The sequence below is a fragment of the Parambassis ranga genome, chromosome 10 (assembly GCF_900634625.1).
Source record: "Parambassis ranga chromosome 10, fParRan2.1, whole genome shotgun sequence".
NCBI lineage: Eukaryota > Metazoa > Chordata > Actinopteri > Ambassidae > Parambassis > Parambassis ranga.
The window spans coordinates 12689925-12704921 of record NC_041031.1 but is presented as its reverse complement, the minus strand read 5'-3'; the positions used below and the strand labels follow the sequence as shown (position 1 = coordinate 12704921).

Genomic DNA, 14997 nt, shown 5'->3' with positions numbered 1-14997 from the left:
GTGAAGACCCACAGGACCACTCACACACTGCGGGCGATGCGCACAGACCTCTGTCCTACGTAGGAAGGCCCAGGCTGCTGTTGCTCCATCTCTGCTCTCTTTACTTCCTCCAGGTCCAAATGCCCTACCAAGATTATTGACTCAATAAAATAAAAACAAAAACACCACATGTTTTGCTTTGAACTGCAACTGCTACTTGCGGTTTTAAGGTTCACATCTAAAAGTTTTTTTTTTTTTTTTTTGTTTTACTCTTTGAATATAAATTCCTTCCTGTTTATGATTGGGTCCGCTCACCTTTCATAGGTTTTTGGATATTGATTAGTTTAAGTAATAAAGATGTGATATTAAGTGCAGTCATCAATATATCGCTTCAAATAAATGGACAAATAAGGAAGTGAAAGATTAAAAAAATGCCAAAACCGTTTTATGTTGGGTTACTGTTGAGCAGTTCCCCTGCGCCACCTTGTGGCTGTAAAATAAAATTGCAGTTGAGCCATAGTGTTTCTTCCTGTGCTGAATGACTTGAGATGTGGAAGTAGAGGAGAAATATGACACAGAAGAGGTGCAAGCAGAAGCTGTATATATTTAGTACCTGTACACAAATAAAATTGATCTTGTATTGTATTGTTATTGATCTTGTAATTTTACTGATTAAAGTGTTCATTTAAGCACGTTGAGTTAAAAAAGGGGTGGAACCCTGGTTGTACGGTGTTTAGATTTGTGTTTGATTTGTGTTAAATGTTTTTTTTTTTAGAACTGTAACACTGTAAAAGTGTGTGAAAGGCAACACTTAGAAATAACAGCAGGTATAGAGTAAGACCCCCTTTACACATACACGGGTATTTTGAAAAACGAATATTTCCTTCCCTTCGTTTTCCAAAATAACATCGTGCACACGTCATCGTTTTCCAAAAAGTTTCCGTTTACATTAACCCGCATAAATACGCTGCCAAGAGCCGTCATGACTAGGCCGAGCCTGTGAATAGCACTGTAGGAAGAAGGAGAAAGCCGAGCAAGCCAATAAGAAGCCGGCTCTTTGTGTCAGAAGTTGTTCCAAAGTTGCTGAACCTGGAGACCTAACACGTCTCTGCTCCTCTACACAGTAAGAGGAGTTGTATTTGCAAATGCAAACATGTAAAAAGTGCTGACACCAAAGAAATGCAAGAAATGCAAACACTACCCGGAATGCATCCATTACTAAACTACAGCCTGCTCTGGCAGCCGTACTGCACAAAAAAGGTCGCACCAACTGACTGCCGCAAACTCAATTTTTTTTCCATTTTTCGTCAGTTGACATTAAAAGGCGAATACGGCGTTTTCCAAAATCTCCACTTTTGCCGGAATTTTTATAAAGATTCGTTTTCAGAGGCGAAAACTCCGTTTATGTGTAAATGAAAGCAGTGGCGTAGGAAGCATTAAAAATGTGGGGGGGACACCTTCTGTGGGTGGGTGGTGAAAAAAAGTACATCAGTATATTATGAAATATAATATAATAATATGAAGTAGTTGCGATTTCCTGTGGATTTTAACAGGTTGTTGAACTATTTTACCTACAGAAGTAAACAATGACTATTTCAGAGACAGATTCAACAAAAACTCGGTGACAAACAGAAACTAATTCCAAGTGAAACAACAGTTTTGTCAAACATACTGGTGCTACTACACTAACAGCCTCCATATCTGAGGCCTTCTCTCATTTACAGAGACAATAAACTGGCAAATCCCATAGAAAAATGAACCAAACTGCTTAATGCAGATAATACTGAAACACTAAAAATACTAACTTACAAAAAGATGCATGTCTTTATCTTTATTTGCTTATAAAAGTGCTCAATTCACAACAAACCTTGTGGATGTGTTTATAATGATGCCCTGCCTCATCTGCTACATCAGTGTTTCCCTGTTCATATAATGCTCCACTGTGTCCTGACGGTCCATCACATGTATTTTATTCTTACTGATAAGAATAGGAGCAGGTGGCTATGTGCACTGGCTAGGCGAGGCTGAAGCTAGCAGGCTAACAGGAGCTAACCTGGCCTTATTACAATATGGGTTAATGCTGAAAACAACTCTAACACTCCGTGTCTTTGTTGGGAATCTCCTCATGTCCATTGTGTGTGGGGAGGGAGCAGAAAAGGCAACAACATGTCGTCAGACAAATAAAACCGTCTACTGTAACTGAGAGTAAACAGCAGCTTCCTCCCAACTTTTCTAAGTTGATTTAACATCAACCTAACGTCTCCTGGGGCCATGTGACAAAGCAGTAAGACTTCAGCATGAGCTGGACTTTGTGGGATGACACTGACGTTACCTCCTCCAGCTTCGACCACTGACGGTTCTCTTTACGGTGTTTCACGCTCGCTCGAAGAAAGCCACTGGCTTTGTTAGGTCCGTTACTATAGTAACTAAATGTGGGGGGGGGGGGGGGGTCCAAACTGGCGGTTTTAAAATGTGGGGGGGACACGTCCCTCTCTGATATAATGGCAGCTACGCCTATGAATGAAAGTCACAAACGAAGGCAAAAGTCTCAGTTTTTCAAAATACCCGTGTATGTGTAAACAGGGTCTAGTGGGTGATGTCAGCATCTGACCTTTATTCAAGTTATTTCTGATGCATTAGAGTCATTCACCTGCAGCTGCGTGTCGTTAGCTCCTCGCACTCTGATTGGTCAGGCCTGGTCGCTGGACGCAATAAGCCTTCACTTAACACATATGACAATCATGCACTGCTGGTTTACACCGTGATGGCTGCGCAGGTCTTTTTGAGGTATGGGACGATCAGACTTTGCTCATTTTGTGTGTTTATAATAACAAATTGTGAATGTTGTTGTCATACTTTTAACTGTTTCAGGGTTTCCCTTATTGTTATGCTGATTGGGGATACATGCAGCCTTCCTGTAAAAGGTAAAGTTTCAGCCACTGTTTTTTAAAAAACCTCATTGAATGTGCAGAGGAAGCCACTCCTGGGTTAATCCTACATTCTCCTGTGTGCAGATTCCACTTCTAGCTGTGGCAACACAAATGCTGCTGCTTATCCAGCTGCAGCTTCTGAATACTTTTATCCTGAGTATGTAATGTCCAACATGTATCCGTTCAGGAAGGTTGGGTTTCTGGGTTATTACCAGCCAGTGCAATACTGACCTCAGCCAATCTAATCCAGCTAAGCTGTATACTACACCATCAAGCAGAGATGGAGGGTAGTAAGTATTTGTACTTTGTTACTGTACTTGTACTTGCATATCTTTCCTTGGGTAAAAATAATAGAGCATACTTTAGACTTTTACTCTACTCCACTACATTTCTGCAATGTTTGTTGGGACTTGCTACATTTTATGAATACAGTTTTGCCAAAATGTTGCCTCCATCTACACAAAAATATGGAATGTGTTGCTCTGTAGTCTCTCTGTAGTTTAAACCAGGTGTAAACCAATCAGGTGGCTCCATCAGCTCCAATCATAGCAGAGCTCATGTTTGGCAGCAGCACAGCAGTAGACTGTCACTGTCCTCCTGTCCTCTGCAGCCAACTTTGCCATTGAACATAGATCCAGAATCAGCCTCACTGAACTGAGGGCCCAAAAACGATTGGTGGATGACGGGGCATTCTGTGTCGGCTTCAAAGAAAAGAGCTGCTGGCAGGGATTAGTGACATCTGTCGAGGCAGAAGTATCACCAGTGATGTCTTGTTGCTAATGTTCTGTTTCTGTCTTCCAGGCTGGACACCAAGGGTGGATCTCAAAAGTAAAAACAAGTGTTTTAATAAAAAAATCATGTGTTTAAAGGCTGAGTTATAAATAAAACTCAATTTCAGAATGATGTGTTTACTTACTGTTGTTCACATCTGAGTTCACAAAGAACAGTTTCCATATTGTCATTCTGAGACAGAAATAAGATTCACTGACTTTGTGGTGCAATGGTAGTGTGTTGTGGGTTGTGTTCAGCAACACCCCATGCAATTTCCCCATTGTGGGACTAATAAAGGTTTCTTAATCTTAATCTTCTCCTTGGATGTTAGACCTGTCACATGTGACTTACATACACTCTTAAAGCAGTGTTGGGTATGTTCATGTGTTCAACCTCACAATGAAACAAAGTTTTCAAAATATGACTCATGTCTCACTACATGAGTAGTAATCGGTAAAAAAACAGGTCAGTTGCCCCCCCCCCCTTTTAACAGCATCAAACTCTCTGGATTCACAAACATTCACCACGGTGCAACAGATGCGGCATCGTGCTTCTGTCATAGGCCATCAGTGGGAGGGAGGCAGAGGGGTACACAAGAAGGCTGTGACGTATTTATAGTCCCCAAGACATGGACAGAGGAGAAGATAATGACAGGCAGACAGAGTGCAAATGAAGAGTTTTATTTTTAAAACCATCTGTTGTGTTGAAGGAGTGCCTATGCTGTTTTGTTGGGTGGTATTCTGAAAAGCTTGCCTATACTTCATTTTGTCTGTATATGCTGGAGCCTGTTCCAGCTGTCAATGATGAGGTCAAGATTATTCACATTTGACAAAAATGTTCCCATGTGATATATCTCTTATTCTCTGAGACACACAAGATCTATTTGGATGAATAAAATGACTGAAAACAGAGATTGATATTCAGACCTTGTGGCGCAATGGTAGCGCGTCTGACTCCAGATCAGAAGGTTGCGTGTTCAAATCACGTCAGGGTCAAAGTCCCAAGGCATTACTTGATTATAGTGCTAATGCAAAACTTATAGCCCAATAACAGCTGTCAGACACACATTGTTGTTGTGTTTTAATTTGTGTAAGAATCATGCAAACATGTTAAAAAATAAAGAACAGCTTTAGCTTAGTTTAGCATTATGTATATCCAAATTAAAGTTTCATAATTTAAGATTAAGATTTACTTTATTAATCCCTGTAGGGAAATTGGGTCGAATGAGGGTACATGAGAGTTTTATTATTATTATTATTATTATTATTATTATTATTATTATTATTATTATATTTTTACCTAACTATTGGTGAGACATAAAACATAAATGTGTTAAACTGCTCGCCATTTAATTGGACTCATCTCAGCACTGCATCCAAATGGAGCCAGTAAATCAGTCCAATCGTATCTGTGTGTGTCATTTACCCTGCATGCACCCACGTGTTCAAATGTGTGTGTACAACCATGGTTTCCACAGCAGATGCAGCTGTCCCGCTCGTAGGACCAGGCCCATGCCACTGTGGCTCTATTTTGGGAACCTGTGTTGTTCAAAAGGTCAGATAAAGAAGCACAGGAATCCTCACAAAGCAGAGGGTGGGGGGTGTCGGGTGAAGGAGGAGATCCACAAACCAAGAAACACATCACAATCACAGGACAGTGCTGACACAGAGGGGGAAGGACAGGAAGACAGGAAGGCAAAGAGTGTTAAGACTTTAAGTCAGAACCTGTGAGGAGGGTTCACCTTTGACTGGCGGTGTAAAGAAGTGGTTGTTTAAGCGTCCTGGACATTTCTGGACATCATGAACGAAGAATCACCCAGCCAGGAAACAGCAGGATCAGAGTCAAACAGTCAGACTGACACCACCACCAACAACCAGGTCTGTGTTTTCTTTGTCCTTGTTACATTTTAGCAGAAAAATGTTGTAAAACTCAAAGTGACAAGCATTGTTCTCCATGCCAGCAATAGATGTTAAGGGTATTTGTGGGCATGGCAGGTGTCTTGCTGTTCTACACCTGTTTGCACGTGCGCACACACTCACACGCTGTTCCTGGACATTAATAAACAGGTGTCTTTCATTCTTTCTGTATGAATAGTTCTTGTTGGGATGATGTATTAACATAAAGTGTAATTGGCTGTTAGCATCCAAGAGTTGCTGATCTAAATATGTTTGATTCTGTACTATAAATCCCTGACTGGAGCTCCAGCTCTCACATTACAAGGACCACGTTATCCCCAGAGTAATGTGTGGACACTAATTTTAGTAGTTTTAGTGGGCCTGGGGCTTACATACTGCAACTGCTCTATCACAGAGGTTATTACTTATCCAAATCAACCTATGCAAATTAAATCAAAATTCAAATATGTTCTCTCCAAAAACAAATATTCATTTTTCCTCTGATATGCAGAGTCAAAGAAAGAATAATAACTGCTGGCTGTTCAAAAAATCTTGATATATATATATATATATATATATATATATATATATATAAATGTGTTTTATATGACACACATTTCCTTTTTTTTCTTTGTCATGCAGGCGGGTGAGTCGGAGCCAGTGGAAAATAAAGGCTCAGGAGAGACAGCAGAAGGTCAGGGGTTAATGGAGGTGGGGGATAAGAGTGAGGAAGACACAGAACCAAAAGAGGCAGAGGAAGAAGTGGCCTCTGTTAGAGATACAGACAAGCCCCAAAACCCTGAAGGTGACACTGAAGAGACCGGACAAGATAAAGACAAAACATCCACAGGTGTTGATATGAAGGGTAATTCAGTGCCAACTAAGGAGGTGGAAGAGGACCAGAGGAGAGACCAAAATGAAGACAAAGATAAGAGTGAAGGTGATAAAAAGGAAAAGGAAGAAAAGACAGATGTGAATGAAAAAGAGCCAAAGACGCCAGAGAAAACAAAAGAAGTAAAAGAAATTGATGCAAATACAAAAGACAAAAACAAGATCAAGGAGGCAGAAAAACAAGGGAAGCCCAAAAGAAAGAGCGGCCCTCCTTCTGGTTCTGTCTCCAGGCCGAGACCCTCCGCTCGCTCAATTAGAGCTTCCGCTAAAAATGACATTATTGCCAAGTTTCAACAGGGAGCTCCAGAGTGAGTTATGGTACATCAAATAACTTCAACGATTATTAACACTCTTAATTATTCATATTTTACTGTGACACTTTTAGGACTCCATTACCCCGCAACTTCAAAATTCAGAGGTCAGCTGGTGCCGCGGCTACAGGAGCTTCAATCAAACAGAAGATGCTTCAGTGGTGCCACAACAAGACTCGCAACTATGAGGTGGGCTTCTAATGAAGTTGGCTAGATTGGTTTAGGACCAAAGATCATATACAAAAGAAGAGCTAGGCTATACTTTTCTCTGTGTCTCATCACTTGCAGTCTCTTTTATGTTTCTAGGGTGTCAACATAGAAAACTTCTCATCGTCCTGGTGTGATGGGCTGGCGTTCTGTGCTCTGATCCATCGTTTCTTCCCAGATGCTTTTGACTACAGCTCATTGAATCCCAAAGAGAGGAAGAAAAACTTCACTCTGGCCTTCAGCACTGCAGAGTAAAGATTACTTTTATCCATCACGTTCCACAAGAATTTGTTGACATTTAATTTATGAATCCAAGAATTCTCTGTAGCCTCTGCCTCACTTCAAATCTCTCCTTCTTTGCATCTACACAAGGTCCCTGGCTGATTGCTGCCCTCTCCTGGAAGTGGAAGACATGATAATGATGGGTGACCACCCAGACCCCATGTGTGTGTTCACATATGTCCAGTCCCTCTGCCACAGCCTCTCTAAAATAGAGAAAGAGCGAAAGGACAAAGAACAGGCGGAGAAAGATAAGGCTGGTAACGAGGGAAAGGAGACAGAGAAAGGAGATGATGCAGCTGCAGAGACATCAGCCGGGAAGGAAGAGGAAGAGTCTGCCCAGAGTGAGATGATGGACAGGCCAGAGGAGAAACAGGGAAGCTGCACAGAGACAGAGGGAAATGATCAGGAAGAAGATGCACTAAAGAGCTGTGAGATGAAGGAAGCTGATGGAGTGTTAGTAAAAGCAGAGTCCTAAAAAGTCCTGCACACAGAAAGACTGAAAAGACCAAACAGAGTACTACTGATGGTGCAAAGTCTTCGGTTGGAGGTGGGTCGAGCATCGTCGCAGTGGAGAGACACATCAAATGTTGTTAATGTGATGTTACAGTGTTACAGTGTGTTTGAAAATGTGCTGTACTGTGTGTGTTTTTCATTCACTGCTGTTGTTTTGGGCACATAAAGTAGAAAACGTTTCCCCTCCTGCTATGAGTTTGTTAACTTGAGAAGGTTACTGTATAGTGAAACAAAAACAACTCCACAAGCATGAGGCACAACATGAGGAAGCAGCTCCGTGGGTCAGCAATCCATATTTTGACCAGAGATTCAAAAGTGGGATGAAAGAAGAGGCACAAAGTACAATAAAAACAATGAAAAACAACAATGGATGCTACAATGGGCACACAGACTGAAGAACAAGGTACAAAGACGGGCAACAGAGGTTAACAGACTAAGATGGACTCCATGGATTGTATCTGTGGGAGTATAATCCCGTCCTTCGCAGCATGGATCTGATGAAAAAAATTAAAATTACCAACTAAAATGTATATAAACTAGAAAAGGGTTTTAATTGCTGCAGCTGAAGCATTGCTTTGAACGCTGATGTGAAGGATTGCTCTGAATTGCTGGAGAATCAGAGCAATTCAGAGCTTTGTATGCCTCTGTGTGTCAGCCTGTCACCATGTTAACAGCAGAGGAGACCTCTGACCTCTAATGAGCGTTTTAAGACTAAGTCTGTAGTCTGTAGCTTGAAATTTGTAGGAGGAGATACATTTGGCAGATGACACGAGAGAGGGTGAATAAGAGGGTAAATAAGAGTTTGATTGCTTAGCAACGACATTCAAACTAATTAATAATTACTGGTCATTAAGTTTTACATTTACATACATTTGTGAAATAAGATACTCTGATATTTCTAAATTTGGTAGGTGATAATATTATTATCAATAATACTTGTTGATATCTGAACCACTTCCTATTTATGTCAATATTGATTCCACGTTGAATCAAACCTCACCCCAAACGGCTCCACTTTTCTAAGAATTACGGTAACACTATCTCGCCAACAGGAAGACCATTGTGTGCAGCCCCTTTCTGTAAGCTAACCTACCGACAACGTTGCTCCTTGTTTTCCAACACAACACTCGGCGGCAGCGAGGTGAAACATGTCTGCTAACATGCCGCCGAGCAGTCTGAGTCTGGAGTCACAGCTTCTGTCCATAATGGACGTGCTGGTGAAGGCAGCGGTGGCTGAAATCAGCCAGCTGTTCTCGGAGAGCTCGTCGTCTCTGCGCCTGCAGTTAAGCCAGAGCCTGAGAGAAAACGAAACCCTGAGGATGAGGATGAAGGTGATGAGGAGTGAACTCTTCTCCCTCAAGCTGCAGACCAGGACAACCCGACCAGCGAGCCGCTTTGCTCCGATCAGAGGAACCATCACCAAACCCAGACCTAAATCACAAGGTAACTCTACTTTCACTTAAACATATAGTTCATAGACTAGTAGTCAGTATCAGTCCCACAAACTGCACGAGGTTTTCCTATAAGACAAACAGAAGTTATCTATCTTTAGCTTTTATTGCTTCGCTAAAAGAAAAAATGTGCTGAGTAAACAATACAACACAGTTTCCATGGTTTCACTGTAAAGTGACAGTGGTGTCAGAGTCCAAAGACTCATGATGTGGTGAAAGAAAAGAGAAAGATCTATTACCCACTCCCATCAATCAACAACGTCCTAAATGAAATTACAAACCTGAGCTGGTTGGAGTTCATGACCTAAAACAACCATCGCCATTGCACAGTTGTACTTCATGTCTGTTTGAGATCCTTCACATGGCTAAAGGAAGTCTTCACAGAAGTTTTACATCTGATCCACCCTGATTGCTTACTGCTCTCTGTCATAGAAAACAGATGCTAACCATGTGAGGCTCGGGAATGTCCTTCCCAGTGTGAGGTTATTACCTGTGCACAAGCATGGGATTTTTGTTGTTGTCTTCAGACTATGAGTACAGTTCTTCAGCTTGGTTTTCCATTAGATGTGGAGCTATGCCACCATTGTTGTGACTCTTGCACTGCTCAGAAAAGGCTGCCGTATCTCTCCCTTGCACTGACTGCAGCATTACTTGGTGGGGGCTCCGACAAAGCAAGTGGGAGGGAAGATACTCGGGTGCTGATCTGGCCTAGAAGCTGGATTAAGAGTAGCAACATAATTGAGTTCCTTGCTGAGCTCCACAGTGACCAGGGGCAAAAGTATTATATCAGCTGTAGCTGCAACACCACTCCATGTACAGCATCATTCGTTGCTTCATGATACAGAATATTTACATGGGCTTTGTAGAAGACATTTTGTGACTCTTTACATGCCTTGTTTTCTTTTCTCCCTCAGCTCTCAGTAAAGCAGCAGGAGCTGTTGGGGAAGCAGCTTCTAGGACTCTGCAAACCGAGAACAAGCCTCCCTTATCGGCCACTCAAGTAAATGTAGATTTTATGAGTGTAAACAACTGGTGTCATTTGAAAGTGCATATACTCATGGATATCTGTTTGCTAGTGTGCAGATGTGGAGAGTCCAGATGTCATTCTAATCAAAGATGAAGATGACATTGGAGAATGTGGACCAGTTGTTGGTGAGTAGGATTCACTACACAAGTGGATTGGAACTCTGTGTCCTGCTGTATCAAACCTGCAGAGCCTCATCAGTTATATTAGGCAATTGATGAAATCCCAATGCAGTATTGCTACAGTAAATCTGCTGTTTTATAGAGACTAACACTAACAACAGTTTTGGTTTGTCTCTTCAGGTGAGGGTGACTTTGGAAACAACCGTATCCAGGGTGCTGTTGCCCCTGATAGCGAGCCATCCGATTCCTCGTGCTTGACAGATAATAATGAAGGGCTGAGGATTGTGAGTGTTCACGGCAGAGGAGAGGGGCCTCTGCAGGAGGAGAGCGACACTCTCTTCTCTGCTTCTGAACTCCAGGCTTTGAGCTCTCTGTCTGAACACGTCAGCCCTGACAGTCTCTTGACTTTTACAACTAGAGGAAATGACAAAGCACCAATGACCGTGGTGCAGGATAACAGCCTGGCAAGCAACAGCCAAATAGAAAGAAATCATTCCACTCAGATGACTTCAACAACAATGAATCCCACTTTAAAACCATCAGTAGTAGTAGATGATGGTCAATCGAGTCACATGAGCCAATTCTCCCAGCAGCAAAATGTCTTCCCTCACAGCGTCAACAAACCCCTGGACTGCAGCTTCTGCGGAAAGCGCTTCCTCAGCCGCGAAGAACTGATTGTACACAGAGCGAGTCACACCGGGGAGTCGCCTCTTCCATGCAGCTTCTGCGGCAAGTCGTTTGTCAATAAAACCACTCTGACCATCCACATGCGCATTCACACCGGGGAGAAGCCATATGCATGTCAGCAGTGCGGGAAACGCTTCACACAGAACGGCAGTCTGAAGATTCACCTGAGGACACACTCCGGAGAGAAGCCGTACACCTGCAACCAGTGCCCGGCCAGCTTCAACAACCCCAGCAACCTGCGCAGACATATGATCACACACACCAATGAGGGGCTATGACCAGGATTTAAAAAAGGTTTAATGCTTTTAAAAGGATTTTTGTATAGTTTGGGCCCATGTTGGCCTAATACAGCTCATTTTCTTTATTCTATTTTTGTTGTTTTGCAGACTTTATATTGCCCGACCCAGTATGTAAAGTGTGAGTGTTGATTTTTACTCATTTTAAGAAAACATAAAAGTTTTATTAATCTGAACATTTAAGATGTAGGACATCCACACCTAAATCAAACAGATCAACACAAACAGAAAGTGCAGGAAACATGAATGAAAGACCATAAGGAGCACACAGTGGAGAAGGCCACTTCTTAATATCCATTTTTGTGTACACATGTTTCTTTCTAAAACTACCTCTAATATAGCAGCTCTCTTTTTTTTTCTGTGTTTTTGTACTTGCAAGATCTCAGACTGGGCAATAATTGAGTAAGTGTGAAGTCTGTCTGTTGGTTTGTAGTCTAGATATGCACTTATAAATAAATATTGATTTAAAAAAAACAGCTTTCAATGTCTGACAAGTATCTTTTTACACCTCTAGAGTGCAGCATTGTGTTGGCTTTTGAGTTTGGAGCCGTGCTGTTGTCATACATGCAGAATGTGGCCTACCATTGTCCTGCTGAAATAAATAGAAGTCTGGAGGGCAACAAAACCTTTTTTGCATCAATGGTGTTGGACAACACAGATGGAGGCACTGATGGCTGTACTGGAAACAAGTTTGGAGGTAGATGGGCTGTGTCCTCTGGGCTAGAACTTGCAAGGAGTTAACTGCAGACCTGCTGCAGACATTGATGTCTGCCTGGTAAAAATAAACTACTATTACCTTAAAAGCTACAAAATGTAAGCAATATACTTCTAAAGGTAAAAACATTGTGTAAGTTAAATCTACTGAAACTTCCAGTTTATTGTTTACAAATGTACAAATTACATTATTAATAGTGTAGCGTAAAATAAGCCCCTTAGATTAATTGTATTATTTCCACAAGTTATTGCACGGCTATTAGTGACTATACCATCGCCCTGATTTGCCCCTTTTATCTTGAATTTACGGTAAGTGACGCGCGATCCGGAAGAAACGTGCTAGTAAACAAACACATCCACACCTGTCCGGTCCGGTCTAACCGATGTTGAGCTGAAACATGTCTGCTAACATGCCGCCGAGCAGTCAGAATCTGGCGTCACAGCTTCTGTCCATAATGGACGTGCTGGTGAAGGCAGCGGTGGCTGAAATCAGCCAGCTGTTCTCGGAGAGCTCGTCGGCTCTGCGCCTGCAGTTAAGCCAGAGCCTGAGAGAAAACGAAACCCTGAGGGTGAGGATGAAGGTGATGAGGAGTGAACTCTTCTCCCTCAGAGAGAGCAGAAGAAATATCACTAAACCACGATCTATATCAGAAGACAGTTTCACTTCAAATACTTTACACTGTGAGTGACACACTTTATCTATTTCCAATAATCTCCTATCACATGTTGTCATTAAGATCCCATTAAAGGTAAAGTGGACTTTCCTTTACACATAATTACTTTTCACTTGTGCGACTCAAGAAAAATGTTGGAGTAATGAGTACAAATGGATTAATTTACATCCACATGTTATAAATATTTAAATGCAGTATATTGGATCTCAGATGTGTGTGGAAAGAGTAATTGTAATCCATACACCGCTGCTTGCCCGCATCTCTACACCAAATGATGTCCAGACTATTAACAGGATCTATTTCCTCCTTCAGTTCTCAGTGAGCCCCCCGTGGCTGAAGTGACTGCAAACACTGTCTGCTTTACCGATCAGGCGGAGGTGAGGACAGGATGTATCTAGGTTTGTTTGGAGTTTTGTGTGCTCACGCATCTCTGTTCTTAAATGTCAGTGTGCAGGTGTGCAGAGTCCAGATGTCATTGGGATTAAAGTGGAAGATGACACAGAAGGATGTCTGCCAGTTTTTGGTGAGTAGGCTTTGTTTAGTATCAGGTAGTGGGTCACATGAGCTGATTGAACATCTGTGTACCAATCACATCGGGCCATTGCTTTGAAGTTAAACACCTCATGGAATCATCATCATATATATCAGCTTGTCTGTTGAGGTCATGATGACTTTGGAAGTGCAGTACGGTCTGGTCCCTGGGTCTATGAATTTAGGTTCTTCCTGTTTGACAGGTGATAATGAGGGACTAAGAATTCCAAAAGCTGCTCTTTTATAGACACTACTTCTCACTTTTTTTTCATCTTTTCAGGTCAGGATGACTTTGGAAACCATCATAAGCACAGTGCTGTTTTCAGTGGTTGTGTGTCAGCTGGTTCCTCCTGCTTGACAGGTGATAATGGGGCTGAGGGGCTGAGAATCATAAGTGTTTATGGCAAAAGAGAAGGGCCTCTGGAGAAGGACAGCAACACTCTCTCATCTGCTTCTGACCTTCAGGCTCTGAACTGTCTGTCTGGCAACAAACTAACACCTGACGATCTCTGTGCAAATAATAAAGTACCAATAACAGTGCTGCAGGATAACAGCGGCAAACCAGCAAGAAACAGCCAGCTTGAAAGACATAATAACAATCAGTTGGTTGCAACAGCAATGAATTCTGCTGTAAAGCCATCGCTTGCAGCAGATGATGCTCTGCAGAGTCACACGGGCCAGTTCTCTCAGCAGCAGGATGTCTTCCCTCACACCGTCAACAAACCCCTGAACTGCAAGCTTTTGGTGAGCGACGGCCCCATCATAGAACCCCCTCTTCCCTGTTCTGTCTGTGGCATGTTACTCGCCAGCAGAAAAACACTGCGCATACACATGCGTCTTCACACTGGTGACAAACCGTACACTTGTGAGCAGTGTGGAAAACGCTTTGCACATAGAAGAAGCCTGAAGATCCACCTAAGGAATCACTCCGGAGAGAAGCCGTTCACCTGCAGCCAGTGCCCAGCCAGCTTCAGCGACTCCAGCAACCATCTTGGAAAAGAAGGTGCCAGTTCTGGTAAACAGATGTTGGACAAGTTAATTTCACATTCCTGGATGGCAGCCAACACCAAGACTACTCTCAGACAATGCTGTCCAAGCTGTATTTGCTCTGTAACAGAAATAATTTATTACTAAGTGGAACTGTAAAGGCAAGGAATCAGTGAAGAATTGTATGACTTGTATTCTCTGTCTACCTTAGGCCACAGACTTATCAGTCACCCCTTCGACATGGGTTAAATATGTTGTTTGCAGTGTAACATGGTGTTTACATTATACATTATAAACCTTATTATTCATATCTCTAAATATATGATCAGGAGAGATTATTGATCATCTTTCATTTCCATTTTTGTCAAATGTGTGTGTGTGTGTGTGTGCAGGCTCTTCCGACATCTGATCAGTCTCATTTTGCACCTCTAGAGAGCAGCATTGTTTTTGTCCCAAATGCTGGGTTTACTCATACTGAAGCACCACTAAGAAATGTTTAAGGTTGGGGGGTTGGAGGGACTTTCAAGGAAACCGGGGGAAATTCCTTACATTGTTCCTTATTCTACCCACCTTGCTGCTATAGTTTCCGACTGCACTGTTTTGATTTTTGTTAGGAAGTCATAAATATAATCAGTTTTTAAAGACTGGACTCAGAATCCAGCTAATAATCAAAGTAAATGAAAGAAAAGAAGATGTGTGAATTCCTTCAGTCATGCTGCAAACATGATTGAT

General features: G+C 42.1%; 3 protein-coding genes and 1 non-coding gene across 4 annotated transcripts; all 4 read left to right on the top strand.

The window, feature by feature from the left end:
• Positions 1 to 4603: 4603 nt before the first annotated feature.
• On the top strand, positions 4604 to 4675 carry trnaw-cca (transfer RNA tryptophan (anticodon CCA)). The gene has a single exon. It is a non-coding gene; the product is annotated as a tRNA-Trp (tRNA).
• A 602-nt stretch (positions 4676 to 5277) lies between these two features.
• Positions 5278 to 7958, top strand: smtnl1 (smoothelin-like 1). The gene is made up of 5 exons (XM_028416360.1): positions 5278 to 5557; positions 6218 to 6774; positions 6852 to 6966; positions 7084 to 7235; positions 7357 to 7958. The coding sequence occupies exons 1-5, from the start codon at positions 5480 to 5482 to the stop codon at positions 7739 to 7741; spliced, it is 1287 nt and encodes a 428-aa protein (XP_028272161.1). The 5' UTR covers positions 5278 to 5479; the 3' UTR covers positions 7742 to 7958.
• Positions 7959 to 8837: 879 nt separating this feature from the next.
• Positions 8838 to 11746, top strand: LOC114442758 (zinc finger protein 37-like). The gene is made up of 4 exons (XM_028416550.1): positions 8838 to 9222; positions 10145 to 10230; positions 10307 to 10382; positions 10557 to 11746. The coding sequence occupies exons 1-4, from the start codon at positions 8928 to 8930 to the stop codon at positions 11339 to 11341; spliced, it is 1242 nt and encodes a 413-aa protein (XP_028272351.1). The 5' UTR covers positions 8838 to 8927; the 3' UTR covers positions 11342 to 11746.
• Positions 11747 to 12411: 665 nt separating this feature from the next.
• On the top strand, positions 12412 to 14605 carry LOC114442780 (zinc finger protein 135-like). The gene is made up of 4 exons (XM_028416577.1): positions 12412 to 12754; positions 13060 to 13124; positions 13195 to 13270; positions 13559 to 14605. The coding sequence occupies exons 1-4, from the start codon at positions 12472 to 12474 to the stop codon at positions 14410 to 14412; spliced, it is 1278 nt and encodes a 425-aa protein (XP_028272378.1). The 5' UTR covers positions 12412 to 12471; the 3' UTR covers positions 14413 to 14605.
• Positions 14606 to 14997: the final 392 nt, after the last annotated feature.